The sequence below is a fragment of the Geotrypetes seraphini genome, chromosome 15, assembly GCF_902459505.1.
Source record: "Geotrypetes seraphini chromosome 15, aGeoSer1.1, whole genome shotgun sequence".
Taxonomy (NCBI): domain Eukaryota; kingdom Metazoa; phylum Chordata; class Amphibia; order Gymnophiona; family Dermophiidae; genus Geotrypetes; species Geotrypetes seraphini.
Genome location: NC_047098.1, coordinates 55,060,760 through 55,077,423, shown reverse-complemented (window position 1 = coordinate 55,077,423; position 16,664 = coordinate 55,060,760). Strand labels below are relative to the sequence as shown.

The following is a 16,664-nucleotide window of genomic DNA, read 5'->3' as shown; positions in this document are numbered from 1 at the left end:
AGGAAAAGCAGTTTTTTTTTTTGCAGAGTTGAGGCATTATGTGCCGGGCAAATATTTGACCTTGAGCCCCTCCTAAATTAAGTTTCAGGTCCCTAAGATCTGTGCACAGTAGTCATAATCTCCCAATATCACACTTCTCAGAATGATCCAATAAAAATGAATTATCGACGACGTAACTTGTGAATATTAAACTTTGCTCTCGTTACATGTGTATGCAAATTTTATAATCCTCCTTGATGTAAGGTGGAATAGAAATGAATAAACAATAACTGTGCACTAAACAAATTTAGAGAAGCCATTTACCGAGGTAGATGGTCTATCTGAAATCTTCTCATCCTCCCTGCAAGTAAGAATAACCACCAATTGTTTTTGGTTTGATTTCAGCTGTTCTTTGCTGCCCTAGATGACTTCCTAGTCTTTCTGATGGTTAAACTGACCCTGGGATTCCATAGTAATATAGTAGATGACAACAGATCTTTATCAGTTCATGATTAAACCAACAATTAATGTAGTATAAAATACATATACTTAATCTTGATCTTTCTTTGTCGCACAGAAAATAGTGCCAGGTGAACTTCTATCTTTTATATCCCAACTGCCGAAGTTGCTGTCAAGAGTTCATTCTAGCCTATCCTGATCCGTCTTACCGTATATGGGACTCAGACCATAGAAGTCTATCCGGCACTGTCCTTATGTTTCAACTACTGTTGGAGTCCTCGATATCCTAACCTAACTTAATGTACATGGGACACAGACCATAGAAGTCTATCCGGCACTGTCCTTATGTTTCAAGTAATGTTGAAGTCCTCGATATCCTAACCCAGGGATAGGCAATTCCGGACCTCGAAAGCCGGAGCCAAGTCAGGTTTTCAGGATCTCCACAATGAATATGTACGAGATGGATTTGCATGCACTGCTTCCTTGAGATGCAAATCCATCTCATGCATATTTATTGTGGATATCCTGAAAACCTGACCTGGTTCCGGCTCTCGAGGACCGGAATTGCCTACCCCTGTCCTAACCTAGCTTAACTTACATGGGACACAGACCATAGAAGTCTAACGGCACTGTCCTTATGTTTCAACTACTGTTGGAGTCTTCGATATCCTAGCCTAACTTTGTTTTAAATTCTTTATTCATTTTAAATCTTAAACAAGTGTACAATAAAATATCCATTAAACTTTCAATATAACACTTGAAATTCTTAATCATATCATCTAGAACAAAAATATACATCCCCACCCCCCACCCTTCTTAAAGTAACTAAATTTCTTGAGTCATTTTAAAACAGACAATAAGTGTACATAAATATATCCATTATAATTTCAATACAGCACTTAAAATTCTTAACCAAATCCTCATAAACAAAAATAGAAATCCCCTCCCTTCCACCCTTCTTAAAGTAAGTAAAACAAACTTTCAAATAAAAATTATATCGCCCCCCACCCCCCAATGTGTAAATATAATCTCCCTTAAAAAAATGATGTCTACTCATTACAATACTTTTCCATTGGTCCCCAGATCTCTATAAACTTATTGTAAGTCCCTTTCTGCGTAGCAATAGCTCTTTCCATCTTATAAATATGGCATACTGAATTCCACCAAAATGTATAGTTAAGATTAGAGTAGATTTTCCAATTGTTGGTAATATGCTGAATGGCAACTCCTGTCATTATTAACAAAAGTTTATTATTACATGACGAAATTTGACTTTTTTTCCTCATAGATATACCAAACAAAACGGTGTCATAGGATAACGCAACATGGTTCTCTAGAAGACAGTTAACTTGAGTCCAAATTGAATTCCAAAATAACATAACTAACCTAACTTAACGTACATGAGACACAGACTGTAGAAGTCTGCCCAGCCCTGGCCTTAGTTCTTCACTGTCTAAGTTCTACTTCAAAACACATCAACATGCATGCAGTCATTTAAGTTTTGTTTTTATATATCATGCCTTTTCACATTAGTAATCCTTTTGTGTTTATCTCACACCTTTTTGAATTCTGTCACTGCATTGCATCACCAGCAACTGTAGCATGAAATGAAAGGAGAGACCAAGAACCAGTGGGTTTTCCTGCTCACTGAACTCAGGTCAAGAGATTCCCACCAGTGGTTAAAAGGGCAGATCTTGGCTTTCATTTCTGTCAGCTGCTTTTGTGCCCATATATGGAAAAATGCTTTACTCTGATTATTTGCCCAATAGCTATGCAAATTCATTATTCTTTTCCCTTGTATTGTCTTCAAGCCAAAACCATGTACATTGCAAGATGAGGGATTATCCAATTTAGTTGAGGCAAATGCTGGAATTTGTTGTAAGAAAAGAATCATGTCAGAAATCTTTAATTATCTGTAGAAGTAAAACTCAGTTTTCCATAGAACATTCAGATGGGAATTGAAACAGGTCAGAATTCCACTGGTATTTTATAAAAGGCTCTGCCAACCTACAAGGCTGCTCAATCGTATTTGCATATTTTAAACTATTTCCTGTTTTACTTATTTGATCTCTTTCATTGCAGGAAAGTGGCCACCTACATGAATACTTACTTGCCTTAACTACAGATGACTACCTTCAGTACTATACAGCACAGGTAACAACCCTTCCAGGCTGCTAGCTGTATTCATAAAACCAACATCAGTCACTGCCAAGTCATTGTGTAGGAGTTGTGCCAAGACTGGAGATTTGAGTAATAGTCTATGTAGGGTATTAATGTACATTATGGGGCTCATAATCGAAAGAGAAAAACGTCCAAAAACCGGCCTAAGTCGGCACTTGGACAAACATTGTCAAAATACGTCCAAGTGCCGATAATAAAAACGGGTTTTGGACATATTTCTAAACGACTTAGGCCTCCATAGTGCCGCTGAGCGACCATCGCTTAATGGGGCAGTTCAGGAGGAGTGTCGAAGGCGGGAGTTGGGCGGGACATGGGCCGGCTTAGATTTAGTTGTACAGCATGTATAACCGAAAGTTATACAGCCCAGGATCGACGGAACATGGACGTTGTAACTTAGACCATTTAAAACATGGTCTAATTCAGTGTTCTTCAACCTTTTTACACCCATGGACCGGCAGAAAAAAAATAATTTTTTTGTGGACCGGCAAACTACTAGGACTAAAATTTAAAAACCCTGTTTCCGCCCCATCTCCGCGAGCTCGGTCCCCACAATCATCTGATCCCATCCACACAAACCTCAGTTATGATTTTATATTGAATGTATTTTATTAAAGTATAAAAAGAAACAATATTCTGTAGAATTGTCATTTTATAAATACAAATAATTCAGAGCAAGAATCAACAAAACCCCTGTCTCCCCTCCCCTTTACATATATCCCCTCTACTATCAAGAAAACTGAACAAGCCAAATTATTACAGAATGCTACACAGAAATATCATGCTAACAGAATACTGAAGTAACACATGACAGGAATAGTTTTAGGGGAGTGCAACTAGGGCAACTGCCCCCTGGTCAGAGAGCGCCCTAAGCCAGCTGGAAGCTAAAGAAGCACTGCTTGGGTTTTGCAGTCCCCAGTTATGTCTAACACCAGCTCTAGCAGGATATATATTTCAAATCTGATATATTCTAATCACAAAATAGAAATAAAATTATTTTTTTCTACCTTTTGTCGTCTCTGGTTTCTGCTTTCAATCTTTTTTTCACTCTCTTCCTTCCAGCGTATGCCCTCTCTGTCTCTTCAATCCAGCATCTGCCCCTTCCATCCACTGTCTGTCCTCTCCCCCTTCCATATAGTATTTGTCTTCTTTCTATGTCCCTCTCCCCTTTCCATCCAGCTTGTGCCCCTCTCTCCTTTTTACATGATTCATTCCAGCTTCACTGCTCTCTTCATTTTTATCTCTCCTACACCAGATCTATCATCGTTGTCCCTCTGCTTATTTTTCTGCTGACCCCTTCATATCATCAATCTCTCTACTTTCTCATGCCTGTGTCTCCCCTTCCCCTCCTCTAATCTCTCTGCCAGCTGTTTCCTTCCTTTTTTCATTCTCCCTTCCCTCCTCCTCCTGTCCAGCAGTAACTCTCTTCCCTTCCTCCCCTCCAGCAGCATCTCTCCGTCTCCCTCTCCAGTAGCAGCTGTCCCTTTTTTTTCCTTGCCCAGCAGCTTCCCAGATTCCTTTCCCTCCTCCCCTCCCAGAAGCATCTCTCCTTCTCCTTCTCCTTCTCCTTCTCCTTCTCCAGTAGCAGCTGTCCCTTTTTTTCCTTGCCCAGCAGCTTTCCAGATTCCTTTCCCTCCTCCCCTCCCAGAAGCATCTCTCCTTCTTCTCCCTCTCCAGTAGCAGCTGTCCCTTTTTTCCCCTGCCCAGCAGCTTCCCAGACTCTGATAGTGGTTTTCTTCCCTCCCAGCAGCTCTTCTTACTTCCCAGCGCAGCGATTCACGAAGGCAGCCCCGGGTCCTTTGTTGGGTCGCGCCGCCTCTGAGGAAAGAGGAAGTTGCATCATCAGAGGCAGCCGCGACTCAGCAAAAGCCCCGAGGCTGCCTTCGTGAATCGCTGCGCTGGGAAGTAAAGGAGAGCTGCAGAGAGGGGAGAAAGCCACTGTCGGAGGCTCCCCAAGATCTCTCCGGCCCAGCGCACGCTTCCAATGCTGATCTTGCCGGTCCTGCGCGGACCAGCAGGAAGTTGAAATGAGTCAATCTTGCCGGTCCTGTGCGGACCGGCAAAAATTTCCTGCGGACCGGCACTGGTCCGCAGACCGGCGGTTGAAGAACTGTGATCTAAGTCACAAAAACCCACCTAAAGTCACCAAATAAGCACTGCAAACACATAATACAGACCTCCACACACTACTCCAGTGATCACCGACCCCCCCACCCCTATAGAAATATTAATCACAGCTTGAAAATTGTGCCTCCAGAACATCATCACCTGGCAGCCTGGCATAGGAAAGCCCAGTTGTCCTGCACAGAGGCAGCTTAAGTCATCTTGTGGGTGGGTTAGAGACCCATAGAGAGGAGGCCCCAAATAAAGAAGAGGCCCCATGCCCATAAGCCCCTGTAATCACTGCATTGATACTGAAACATGTGCACTCCCCTATACATCCCCAAAACCCTTTTGTTACTGGCATATAAGTGGCTCCTACAGCCATAAGGGCTATTAGGGTGGTATATAAGTGGGTTTAGGGGATTCTGGAGGTGGTTTGGGGGGCTCACCATGACCTATAAGGGAGCTGTAGTGAGGAGAAGACATGGCATCTTTTTGTGAAGTTCACAGCAGTGCCCTGTAAGGTACCCCACTATTTAGGTGCCATGCCTGGGTGTTCAGTCCATCATTTTGCAGACCCCTCCCACGTCCAACAGGGCTTGTTCTAGGCGTTTTTGACTTGGACGAAAAGTTGGATGAAACTGTGGTATAAAGATGGATTATTTAGCGGCTTGGACGATCAGATCGGCAGGACGTATAGTTAGACGATTTTTGAAACGAAAAAAAAAATTTGGACGTATTTTTCGAAAATGTGTCCTAAGCTATTTTTTTTTACTTTGGATGTCTTGGATGAAAACGGACTTAGATGTTCCTTTCGATTATGCACCTCCACACTTCTATCTTTGGTAAAAGTTATAAGGAAGTCTCCTTTAGATGAACTTTATATGGTAGTGTGAAGGATACACTAAAAACCATGATTTCTAAAAGGAGATTGAAGAGAATTATACATTAAGGGATAGAGAATGTTTATCTGGTTGCAGAGCATGTATTGAGAGTGGACAATGTCCAAGCTGATTTCTTCAGCAGACACTGGATCTGGGAGAATAGATGCTGTCTGCAGCAGCTTTCCAATCCATTGTTCATCACTGGGGTCGCCTGACGTGATCTGATGGTGATCACAAGAAACAGGAAAGCAGTCTAATTCTTCAGTCAAAGATCTGAGCTGAGAAGCATAGGGCTGGATGCTCTGGGCCAGCTGTGGCCAAAGAGCGAGTTCTTGTACATGTTTTCTCTGTGGTCCTTGATAGGCTGGATGCTCCACAGGATTGCAAGTCATTGGGGAACAGCCATTCTTGCGGCCCCAGATTGGCTATGTGGACTGTGGTATGCAGACCTAGTGCATTTTCAGAGAGGCGCAAGACTCAGACTGTGAGTACAGCTGGACCTCCTTTCTCAAGGACCATTGGTAATAGAAGATCCAGATTGCTTTGCTCTTACAGTATGACGCTTGAGCACGCAGCCTTAGCGTGCAAGGGATGCTTACAGGTAGTCATTGTTACTCTGCTCAGAGCCAAATAGCCTACAACAGTCTCCATTTACTCTAAGGCATGGGAAACATTTCTGTTCTGGTGCATTAAGGAGAATGAGGAGCCATTCTCTGCTCCAGGCTTTTCTCCAGGCTAGCCTTGACAAGGGTCTCACAGTAGCGTTCTTCAGAGTCCAAGTGGGGACTCTCTTGTTTCAGGGCTCAAGAGTGTAAAGCTTCCTTAGCATCTCATCTGGACATAGCCAGATTCCTAAAGAGGGCGTTACAGCTCAGGCCCCTGGTAAAGCATCCATTTCCATCGTGGAATCTTAACATGGTTTTTTGCAAGGCCTCAGTCAGGCTTCATACGAGCTGCTGCAGGAAGCGTCCTTGATGGATCTGACACAAACAGATCAGAGAAGGGTATCATGAAGCTGTACCAGGCCATGGTGCGCCCCCCCACCTGGAATACTGTGTCCAACACTAGTTGCCGTACATGAAAAAGGACATAGTACTACTCGAAAGGGTTCAGAGAAGAGCGGCAAAAATGGTTAAGGAACTGGAGGAGTTTCCATACAATGAGAGGCTAGAAAACCTGGGCCTCTTCTCCCTTGTAAAGAGGAGACTGAGAGGGGACATGATCAAGACATTCAAGATATTGAAGGGAATAGACTTGGTAGAGAAAGAGAGATTGTTCAACCTCTCTAAGGTGGAGAGAACAAGAGGGAACTCTCTAAAGTTAAAAGGGGATAGATTCCGTACAAATGTAAGGAAGTTCTTCTTCACCCAGAGAGTGGTAGAAAACTGGAACGCTCTTCTGGAGGCTGTTATAGGGGAAAACACCCTCCAGAGATTCAAGACAAAGTTAGACATGTTCCTGCTGAACCAGAAAGTACGCAGGTAAGACTAGTCTCAGTTAGTGCACTGGTCTTTGACCTAAGGCCGCCGCGTGAGCGGACTGCTGGGAACAATGGACCACTGGTCTGACCCAGCAGCGACAATTCTTATGTTCTTTCCGTAAATAAATATTTCCTTAGATTACTCCTGAGTCTATCACCTCTTAACTTCATTCTATGTCCTCTCACTCTGGAGTTTCCTTTCAATTGAAATAGTCTTGCCTCATGTGTATTTATGCCACATTGGTATTTAAATGTCTCTCTCAAATCTCCCCTCTCCTGCCTTTCCTCCAAAGTATACATATTGAGATCTTCAAGTCTGTCTCCGCGTGTCTTATCACATGGGCCACCAACTACACTTGACTCACAACATCAAAGACTGTCTCCGCGTGTCTTATCACATGGGCCACCAACTACACTTGACTCACAACATCAAAGACTGTATAAACTAGAATAAAATGTTGATTGGATGTGATTGCAAGGCTCATTAAAATCAAATTTATTAAATCTTAATGTCTTGCTCTGTTATACTTATCTGAGAAGCGTTTTGAAAGAAACAAAGGCAACTTTCTGAAACTGATAGGATCAAACTTTCCAAACATAGGAATGGCCTTAAGGCAAGAACCCAAATTTCACTATTTAAGCAAAGATATTCAGATCCAGAACCAACTTCTGGAGATCACACAGTTAGGGACCTACCCCACCTTGTGTTTTTCTTAACATGATACAGGAGTGATTTGCCATTGCCTTTTTCTACACAGTGTGAGACATCAATAGTTATGTTGCTTCTGCTCAGCATGGAGGGACATTAGCTGGAATGGCTTTGCTAGAATCTGTTAAGCATTGGACCCCAGTGCAGCACAGGTTTAAGTGATTTGCCCAAGTTCAAGTTCAATTTATTTCATATACAGCAAATATTCAAAAAAAGAAGTCTGAGCAGTATACAATATTCAAAAATTAGGGAGGGGAAAGACAAAACAGAACTAGAGAAGAAAGAGAGAGAGATGAGTTGAGAGGGAAAGGGAAAAGTTACATAGCCCAAAAAAGGGGTAAAAGTGGAGGGGGAAATAACAGTGTGAGACCGGAATGAACAATTAGAGGTCTGGTGGAAAGGCCAATGAGAAATAAGAAGTCTTTAATTGGGACTTGAAAGTATCAAAAGAGCACTCAAGTCTCAGGTATAAGAGGAGGGAGTTCCACAGAGTAAGGTTAGCAACACTGAAGCAAGAGTTTCTTGCGGTGTCCAGGAAGAACTGATGAAACGTCACAAAGAGCTGTCATGGAATTTGAACCTTGGCCTTCCATTTTCCAACCCACTGCTTGGAGTGAAGGAATGGTGCAACTTCTCATCAATGGTGATGAAGATTTATCAAAAGGAAAAGCAATGAGTGTGGAAGATCAAGGTAAGCCATCATGTATTTTAAATATTTTTGAGTAGGATCTCCTTTGATAAAAATCATCTTCAACTTCAGAATCTTTGGCACTTAAGCTTGCAGATCTTGGTTAAAGCAAAGACATACAAAATGAAATTACTGTAATTTTGGACAAGCCCATCACTGAAAAAATATTGTCTGTAATCCAAAAGACTAAACTAAACCTTGGGTTTGTATACCGCACCGTCTCCAAAGTTGTGGAGCTCGGCACAGTTTACAGGATTTGTAATGAGGAAGGAACTCCAAGGAAGGGCTAGAAGAAGACACAATTCTTTACTATGGACTGTCCTCCAGATGTCAGATAAGCAGATGACTTTTTTTGATTCTTGCAAAGAGGAGGCCATGGTTGACATCGAAGAACTGTTCAACCAGAACAAGCTTGTATAACACGGTTGTCGATCAGCTGTATGCCTGATGATATGACAGGTCAAGGTTGCAACAATGAAGTCAACATGAAAGGGAAAAGAAATGGGGATGCAGCAGTGGCTTAACCATGGGTGGAACAATTCAAGAGGTTCACAAGTTTTTCTCATCAAGAAAGCATTGGCCAGTTCTCAAGAAGCACATTTCCTCTCTTGACATTGGAACCTCTTTAAAAACTTCTTTAGGACACTGCAGCAATTGCTGGAGTCTGTACAGGTTACAAAGTGACAAGAACTATGACAGTAAATCAAGCACAGATTTTTAGCATCAGGTTGCAGGATTTCCAATTCTTGTTCTGCACCCATCCTGTGCATGACCTGTTGAATTACACCAATTCTTCAGAGTAGCAGTGAAAATATTGCCTGCACTTTGACAGCCACTGAGACCTCGAAAACCTTTATTTTCAGCTACTGCACTGATTACAGCTATAAGCCATTGCTTAAAACTGCTCTCAACTTTGTCAAAAAAGCTTGAGGGGGAAACAGAGTTCAAAGCCACTGCTCAAATCCGTTGAAGTATAAAGAATATACAAGATCTGCAGGACCAAGGGAGACAAATCGCCATAATCACTTGAGTATAAATTTTGAGTATATATCTTTTTTTTTTTTTGGTGACAATTTTGATTACCACAATGACAGTTAGAACAACAACAATCAGTTCAAATTTTTATGCAAAATCAAATGTTGGTATTAGAGAATGACACGGAGACAAATTGTTCCCTGTCCCCGCGGGAACTCATTTTCCCATCCTGGCCCAGCGAGCTCTTTTCCTGTCCCTGCCCCATTCCTGCAAGCTCTGTCATCTGCACAAGCCTCAAACAATTTAAAATCATAAGTATTCGAGGCTTGTGCAGTTAAGGCAGAGCTTACAGGAATGCGTCAAGGTGAGGGACAGTGACAAAACTTATGGGGACGGGGCAAGGAAATTGAGTTCCTGCGAGGATGGGGACAAATTTGTCCCCATGTCATTCTCAAGTTGATATCTAACACAATTGATGAGGCTTTATCAGTCTTCTAGATCATTAAGGTCAGAGAGAAAGTTGCAATTATTATTACATTACATTATATTAGAGATTTCTATTCCGCCATTACCTTGTGGTTCAAGGTGGATTACAAAAGATTTATGAAAGGGGGTTACAATGGAAGAACATTTGTCATTTCAAGAGTTGTAAAGAGTAGAACATTTGTCAGTATTTGAATGGTAAAAAGTGGAGAGTAGGTAGAAATTTAGGAAGAAAGGGAAACTAAGGAAGATCATTTGTTGTTTTTCAGGTTGTAAAATGGAAGAACATTTGTTCTTTCTAGAGTTGTAAAGAGTGGATGATGTCAGGATTGTTTCGGGAATTTCTTGAAGAGTATGGTTTTTAATTCTTTTCTGATGAATTAGTAAATATACATTATGCTAATATGAGAACATAAGTTGAAGGTACTTTATAATGGAATAAATCTGACAGGACAGCTGAGGTTGCTTTCTGATATTCAAAACTTTAAGGAACTATTGAAAACAACTTTGTGTATGGAGGCATTCTCTTGGTTGAGCTAGGATCCTAATTGAAAATGTTTTGTTTACTCATTTGTACGTATGTTGGCTAAGGGATGATTATGTTTGTATTTTTATAAACCACTTAGGTCTAGGTGAGGTAGACATTTTTTAAATAAATAATGACATCAGTGGAACAGAACTCTTATGATGAACTCTGCCCCTTTATAAATCTGTTTTAAGCCTGAATTATGCTAATTCCATAAATCTTATGAAACGCTCAAATTCTTTCCGTCAACCAACTGGATTTGAGCATCGGCCTAAGAACATTGCTGACATTTTCTTTCAGCATGGCACGTGGCAAGCGATCGTTTTCACAATTAAAAATAAAGTAATATTTGTGATCAAGTATTTCTCAAGAGTCTTTTAAGTCTTGCCATGGTTGCTCCTGAGAGTGATTTATGGGCCAAGCTAAACATCAGTGAACTAATTTCTAATTTCAGAAACATGAAAGCATAGAAAGCTAAGCAGTTGTAACCTTTTGTGAAACCTTTCTTTTCTTAATTGAGCTGATTTTGTTTGCTCTGATCACCTTGATCTTTTGAACTGTGACAGTCAATTCATATGGTGCTATGTATTTATTGCTCAATACTTTTTATTTCAGCAATGAATTCCCTCCTTCACTACAATTTTCTTGTTACATTTGGTTTGAAAGATAAATAGTAGCATTGCGCAAACAAATGGTTCATAAAGCAGTGCAGGGAAAAGGGGATGTAGCCTGCCTTTAATACTAATGAGGGATGAGGGCACCAATTGATAGTTTGCAGAGGTTGTGCCTAAAGTCGTAGTGCTGGCCCAGCCGATATCCATTGATATCATTTGTAGAGAAAGTTGTTTCTGTTTTCTGTTAAAATGACATCCAGCTACACTGCCAGAGGTTTATTCTACCCATTCATGCCCCCCCTTACCCCAGCAAGCTATGCCCTCTCCCCTTAGGATCACACAATCCACAACTTGCTTTGTGATCTGTTTTATACCTCACTGAGCAAAGATGGCCTCTCTTTTCTCAAGACAAAACAAAAAAATATTGAGTCCCTTAAACTGACAGAGGTGCTCAGAACCAATAAAGGTGCTAAGAACCGGAAATGAAGAGACTGTGAGAAGATAGCAAGGGAGAAGTTTTCCACTGTTTAACAGCCAGCAAGAGTGGGTTCTCTGAAGAAGCCATTGGCGAAACGCGTCAGAACCCGCCAGTACACACTGCAGTGAGACTACCTTTGGGACTTCTTTTTTGGCTATATTTAAGTTAAGTTATAGCTTTGCATTTCACAAATTGAAAATATTTATATTTAACAAATTTAATATTCTACATTTTTTGACACAGCAAAAACCTTTTCACTGGCAAAAAAGATGGTGCAATGATAAGACTCTGGAAAGCACATTTAGGGGCTTGTCCCCATTTGTGATTTTCTTACCACCTTTATTGGTTCTGAGCACCTCTGTCAGTTTAAGGGATTAAATCAGGGGTGTCCAATGTCGGTCCTCGAGGGCCGCAGTCCAGTCGGATTTTCAGGATTTCCCCAATGAATATACATGAGGTCTATTTGCATGCACTGCTTTCATTGTATGCTAATAGATCTCATGCATATTCATTGGGGAAATCCTGAAAACCCGACTGGATTGCGGCCCTCGAGGACCGACATTGGACACCCCTGGATTAAATATTTTAAGTGTCCATTTTTTTGTTTTGTCTAGTATTTACTCCTTTGGGACACTCATTTGAAAATAAAAACCCAGTAGTGTGATTGGGAATCCAGGCCTTTTTTCTCAGACATTTTCACCACTCTCTTGTTATAACACCATTTTTTATTTTACCTTTTATGCAATTTGTTTTAGAACTCGGATTCAGTCATAAAATCCAGTTAAATGTCATAGTTTCATGGAGGGAAGGGAATTTTCAAATCAAAAGATTTGTCTTGCTAACTTCCAAAGCCATCTGAGCAAATCTTGATTAGTAATTTCACAGGTTTTTCTATTTTGAAGCCCACATTAAATTAGAATGACCATAATTTTACATATTTGTTTTAATTTGAAGCAAATATCTGCATTAATAATAGTTATACAGTATTTTGTATTTAACATGAGCTTGTTAATGCAAGTTAAGTGTTAACACCTTTTACTAAAATGTTCTAATGCTAAAAAAGAAAAGTGTAGGAAACCAGCATAGATTGTTTTATTTTTGTAAAGAATTGCAAATGATGATTTTTCTCTCACAAATGGTTCTCTCTTTGACTCTTTATACCCAGGCACTGAAAAACATTGCAGCCATCAGCCTGGCCATTAACTATCCAAATAAATCCACAACTGTCTGGCGTGTGTAGGATCTCTTCTCCTATGCAACTGTGTGGAATGGGAGGAGGATGATTCTGTCTATGGCTGTAAGCTTGGAGTAAGCATCTAACTCTGGGTGCCAGAAATCACTTCATCTCCTGTGCACAGACATGATGCTGCCTCTCACCGTGTCACGGAAAAGGTGGTAGTGAGAGTACACACATCAAAGGGAAAACAAATTTTAGATGGCATCACCTCCTAATATATTATATGCACATATTCTAGCATGTTCTGGAGTAAACACCACTGAATTGAAAGAAGGGAAATACAATGAACAAAGCCCTGTACCAGTCTAACGTGTTCCCAGGGATGCAAGTCCTTGTTGAAAGACGCACAGCAGAACTTGGATGGCAGTATGACTGCAAAAGGAAAGCAAAGTCCAGAAGGCAGTTGGCAGGAGTTGAAACGCAGGCCATGTATTTTGCTTTGTACTGCAATGAATGGGCCACATTTTTGCGAGGGATGGAAACCTGACGCAGTGGAATCATCCCCCCCTCATAGACTTTAATGACACCAAGTAGATGAGAGATCTGTGAAACTTCCACAGGACTGATGATGTACTATTTCTGGGCTGAATGTTAAACTTGGAGTGTGCTAGGTACCTCTTTAGGCTACTTTGTCTTTAAAGTACCTAACTTATTCTTCTGGTGAGGTACAACTAGCATACAGCCTGTATGTTTACCAAATATTGGTATCACACTGAGGGTAAGATGATTTATGATAGTAATTAACAGATGACAAAGGCTTGGGTTGATAAATGACGATCTAGGAAACATAGGATATGTTCAAAGTATATCCCTTAATAAATGTAATTTTGTGTGGCCCTACGGATGATGTATATATGTGGGGCCATATGTAATTAAGCTTTGATTTACCCCAGTTTATATCACATAGCAATAACTGCACTACTTGTGATGATTGAATAAGAAATAGCTACCTTCATCTACTGATGACTTAGTAGTTAAAATATTCCCTAATCGAAACCAAACATATGGTGCAGGAAAGGAATCAAGGATTTCTATAAATGTCTCTTCTGTTTATGATTGGTTAGATTGGTCTGTTAGATGTGGAAAATACCATCTTAAAATGGAGATGTTTAGGATGCTGTGGAAAGTGGTAACAATGCCCTTTAACCTTTACATGGTGCTGTTGGGTAGGTTCTGGCACATGGAAAATAAGTCTGCCTGAAAATTCCTTACAGGGGTAGTTAAAAATAAAATACAAAGAAAGGGACGACAGAAGCTTTATACTGGAAAGTTTGTTCTGTGGAAGAGAAAACTGGTGTGATGGACAACTTTACATTCTGATGTCAGACTGAAAAGCAGATGGGGAGTTGGGATTGGTGTATTTATTTTCCTCTTACTGTTAGGTGACTTGCTGTGAGTGGACAGACTAGCATCTCCATGATTACAGTTGGTTAAGAAAAGAGTCTTTTGTTGATGCCTTAAAGTTATGAATTAAAGAAAAATAGTACTATAGATTTTTTTTTTTTTTGCATCCATTTCATAAACATCCATCAGCCCTATATCCAAGGAGAACTGTGGACAGATGGATGCTATCAACCAAAAATCCACCTGCCTGTACACTTAGTTTGGAAATGTGTCCTTTATTGAAGGGAAATGTATTTACTTCTCATTTGCTAACACTCATTATGAGTGGAAGTTGTAGACTGAATTAATTGTTCAGGTGAAAGCATTAAATTTCACATCAGGAATAACAGACTGTCAATTGGATCCTTAAAACTAATGCTATCATGAATTTATTTTTCTGTTTTGGTTTCCTCTGCATGATACATTTGCTTTTAATTTTATAATACACAGAGCACTGTGATGGAATGATCGATTCAAATTATATATAAATATTTTATAATACTTTACTAGAAACTATTACTAACTAGGCATATCAATTAGCATGGATCTGTCGCTTGACCCGCATGTTGGAACATAAGTCATTCAGAGGACAACTTTCAAGATCAGTTACCCAGGTAAATTCACTGTTTGGAAATTGCCCTTACTCAATTCAACTAAAAGTACTTCTGGGGTTCTGTAGTAGGCATCCTTTTTTTTTTAGCCAGATTGAGGGGAGGAGTTAGAAATTGACATGTAGATTGGATTTTCAGATCCGTGCATTGTTCAATAGCAAACTTGCCCACCAAAAAAACAGGTACAAAGTGAATGGGTTGTGTGTATCTGTGTGTAATTTTGGAAAGGAAGCTAGGTGTATATTTTCTTTTTTTTTTAATAAAGAACCTGGCCCTTACAGATTCTATACCTAGGTAGGTGACTTGAAAATTGTCCCCTTTAGAGTATTCCATCCACAGTGTGGGACTGAAAAACTGTGACTCTTTATTTGTCCCGAAATCCTGACTAAAGTTGATCAATGTGCTGAAAAGGACATCATGATCGCTGACCTCCTTCCTATTCAAGTTGCTCTTTGAAATTTATTTTTTATTTTTTTGCTGGAGACTTTCTAAATCAAGTAAGGATTCAGCTGTCATAACAAAGGTGCAGAATATCAGAACTACACAGAAATCTGTAAAGTGTAATGCTTCAAATCTCTAGTGAATGCAGGTGTTACTATTAAGTACTAACAAAGCTGGCTTTAAAAATGTACTGAAAAATAGGTGCCTAAGTCTTAAAAGTGTAATGTATAAAAACAAAATCACACACTCTTCTTAATGATCCCTTTGTGACTTATTTTCATTACATGTTTTAAAGAGAGGTTTTAATTTCTTTTCTTACAGGGTTAATATTTTGAAATTTTTCTTATTTGGTTGTAAAGAAAATGTTTAGCTTATTTCAATTGTGTTCCAGATGTAAAAAGAAAGTTATAGATATGAGCAAAATGTGCAAATGAATTGAAATATATTGTAAAATATACAAATTTTCTGAAATAAATAGAAGTATGGCAAAAGTCTATGTATGCTCCTTTCTTGCGTTCTTTGGTATTTTGCGGTTATTCGTTCTAACTTAAGAGCAGTTTTTAAAAGGTATTTTGTGGGGCAGTGAGTGAGCTTCCTGAAAACTGCCTAATGGTTAGAACTAAACACACCCGGTTCAAATCCCACTGTTGTTTCTTGTGATCCTGGACAAGTCATTTCACTTCATGCAGTAACTGCATCATGCATCTTCTTCCTTCCTCCCTCCCCCCGCGGGACCCTGCGGCACTATCAACTCTTCCTCCCTCTAACGCCGGCCCTGCAGCTCCGGACTTCCCCCCCCCCCCCATCGCTATTATTTTACATGTTATAGCGGCGGCGCTGTATCCGTCAGTGGAGACATCTAACCTCGGCCTGCCCCGGAACTCTTACTGCAACAGTGACTTCCTGTTCCTGCCTAGACGGGCGGCTGCTGCAGTAAGAGTTCCGGGGCAGGCTGAGGTTAGATGTCTCCACTGATGGATACAGCCCCGCGGCTATAACATTTAAAATAATAGCGATCCGGGGGGGGGGGGGAGTCCGGAGCTGCAGGGCCGGCGTTAGAGGGAGGAAGAGTTGATAGTGCCGCAGGGTCCCGCGGGGGGAGGGAGGAAGGAAGAAGAGGAACCGAAGCATGGCAATTTTGGGGGAGCAGGTGTGGGGAAGTCCAGAGCTGCAGGGGAGAGTGTTGCGGTACCCAGCTGGAGGGAGAAGGAAGATGAGGGAGGGAATGAAAGGAGATGCCAGGGCTTGGAGGGAAGGAGGAAGGTATGCCAGACTAAGGGAAAAGGAAGGGGGAGATGTGAGAGCATGGAGGGGGAGGGAAAGATAAAAGGAAAGGAGAGATGCCAGAGAATGAGGGAAAGGAAGATACCAGACTATGGGGTGCGAAGGAAGGAAAGAAAGGAGAAGAGAGAGATGCCAGAGCATAGGGGATGGGG

At 40.8% G+C, this 16,664-nt stretch overlaps 1 protein-coding gene across 2 annotated transcripts in view; it reads left to right on the top strand.

Annotated features, from left to right (window-relative positions):
* The window catches only part of ZZEF1 (zinc finger ZZ-type and EF-hand domain containing 1), a 227,694-nt gene extending 211,972 nt beyond the window's left edge, over positions 1–15,722 (top strand). For both annotated transcript variants that reach the window (XM_033921488.1, XM_033921487.1), the window contains exons 54-55: positions 2,521–2,592; positions 12,722–15,722. In XM_033921488.1, coding sequence (XP_033777379.1) covers positions 2,521–2,592; positions 12,722–12,796 — 147 coding nt within the window. In that variant the 3' untranslated portion in view covers positions 12,797–15,722. The remainder of the gene's footprint in view (positions 1–2,520; positions 2,593–12,721) is intronic.
* The last annotated feature ends 942 nt before the right edge of the window (positions 15,723–16,664 follow it).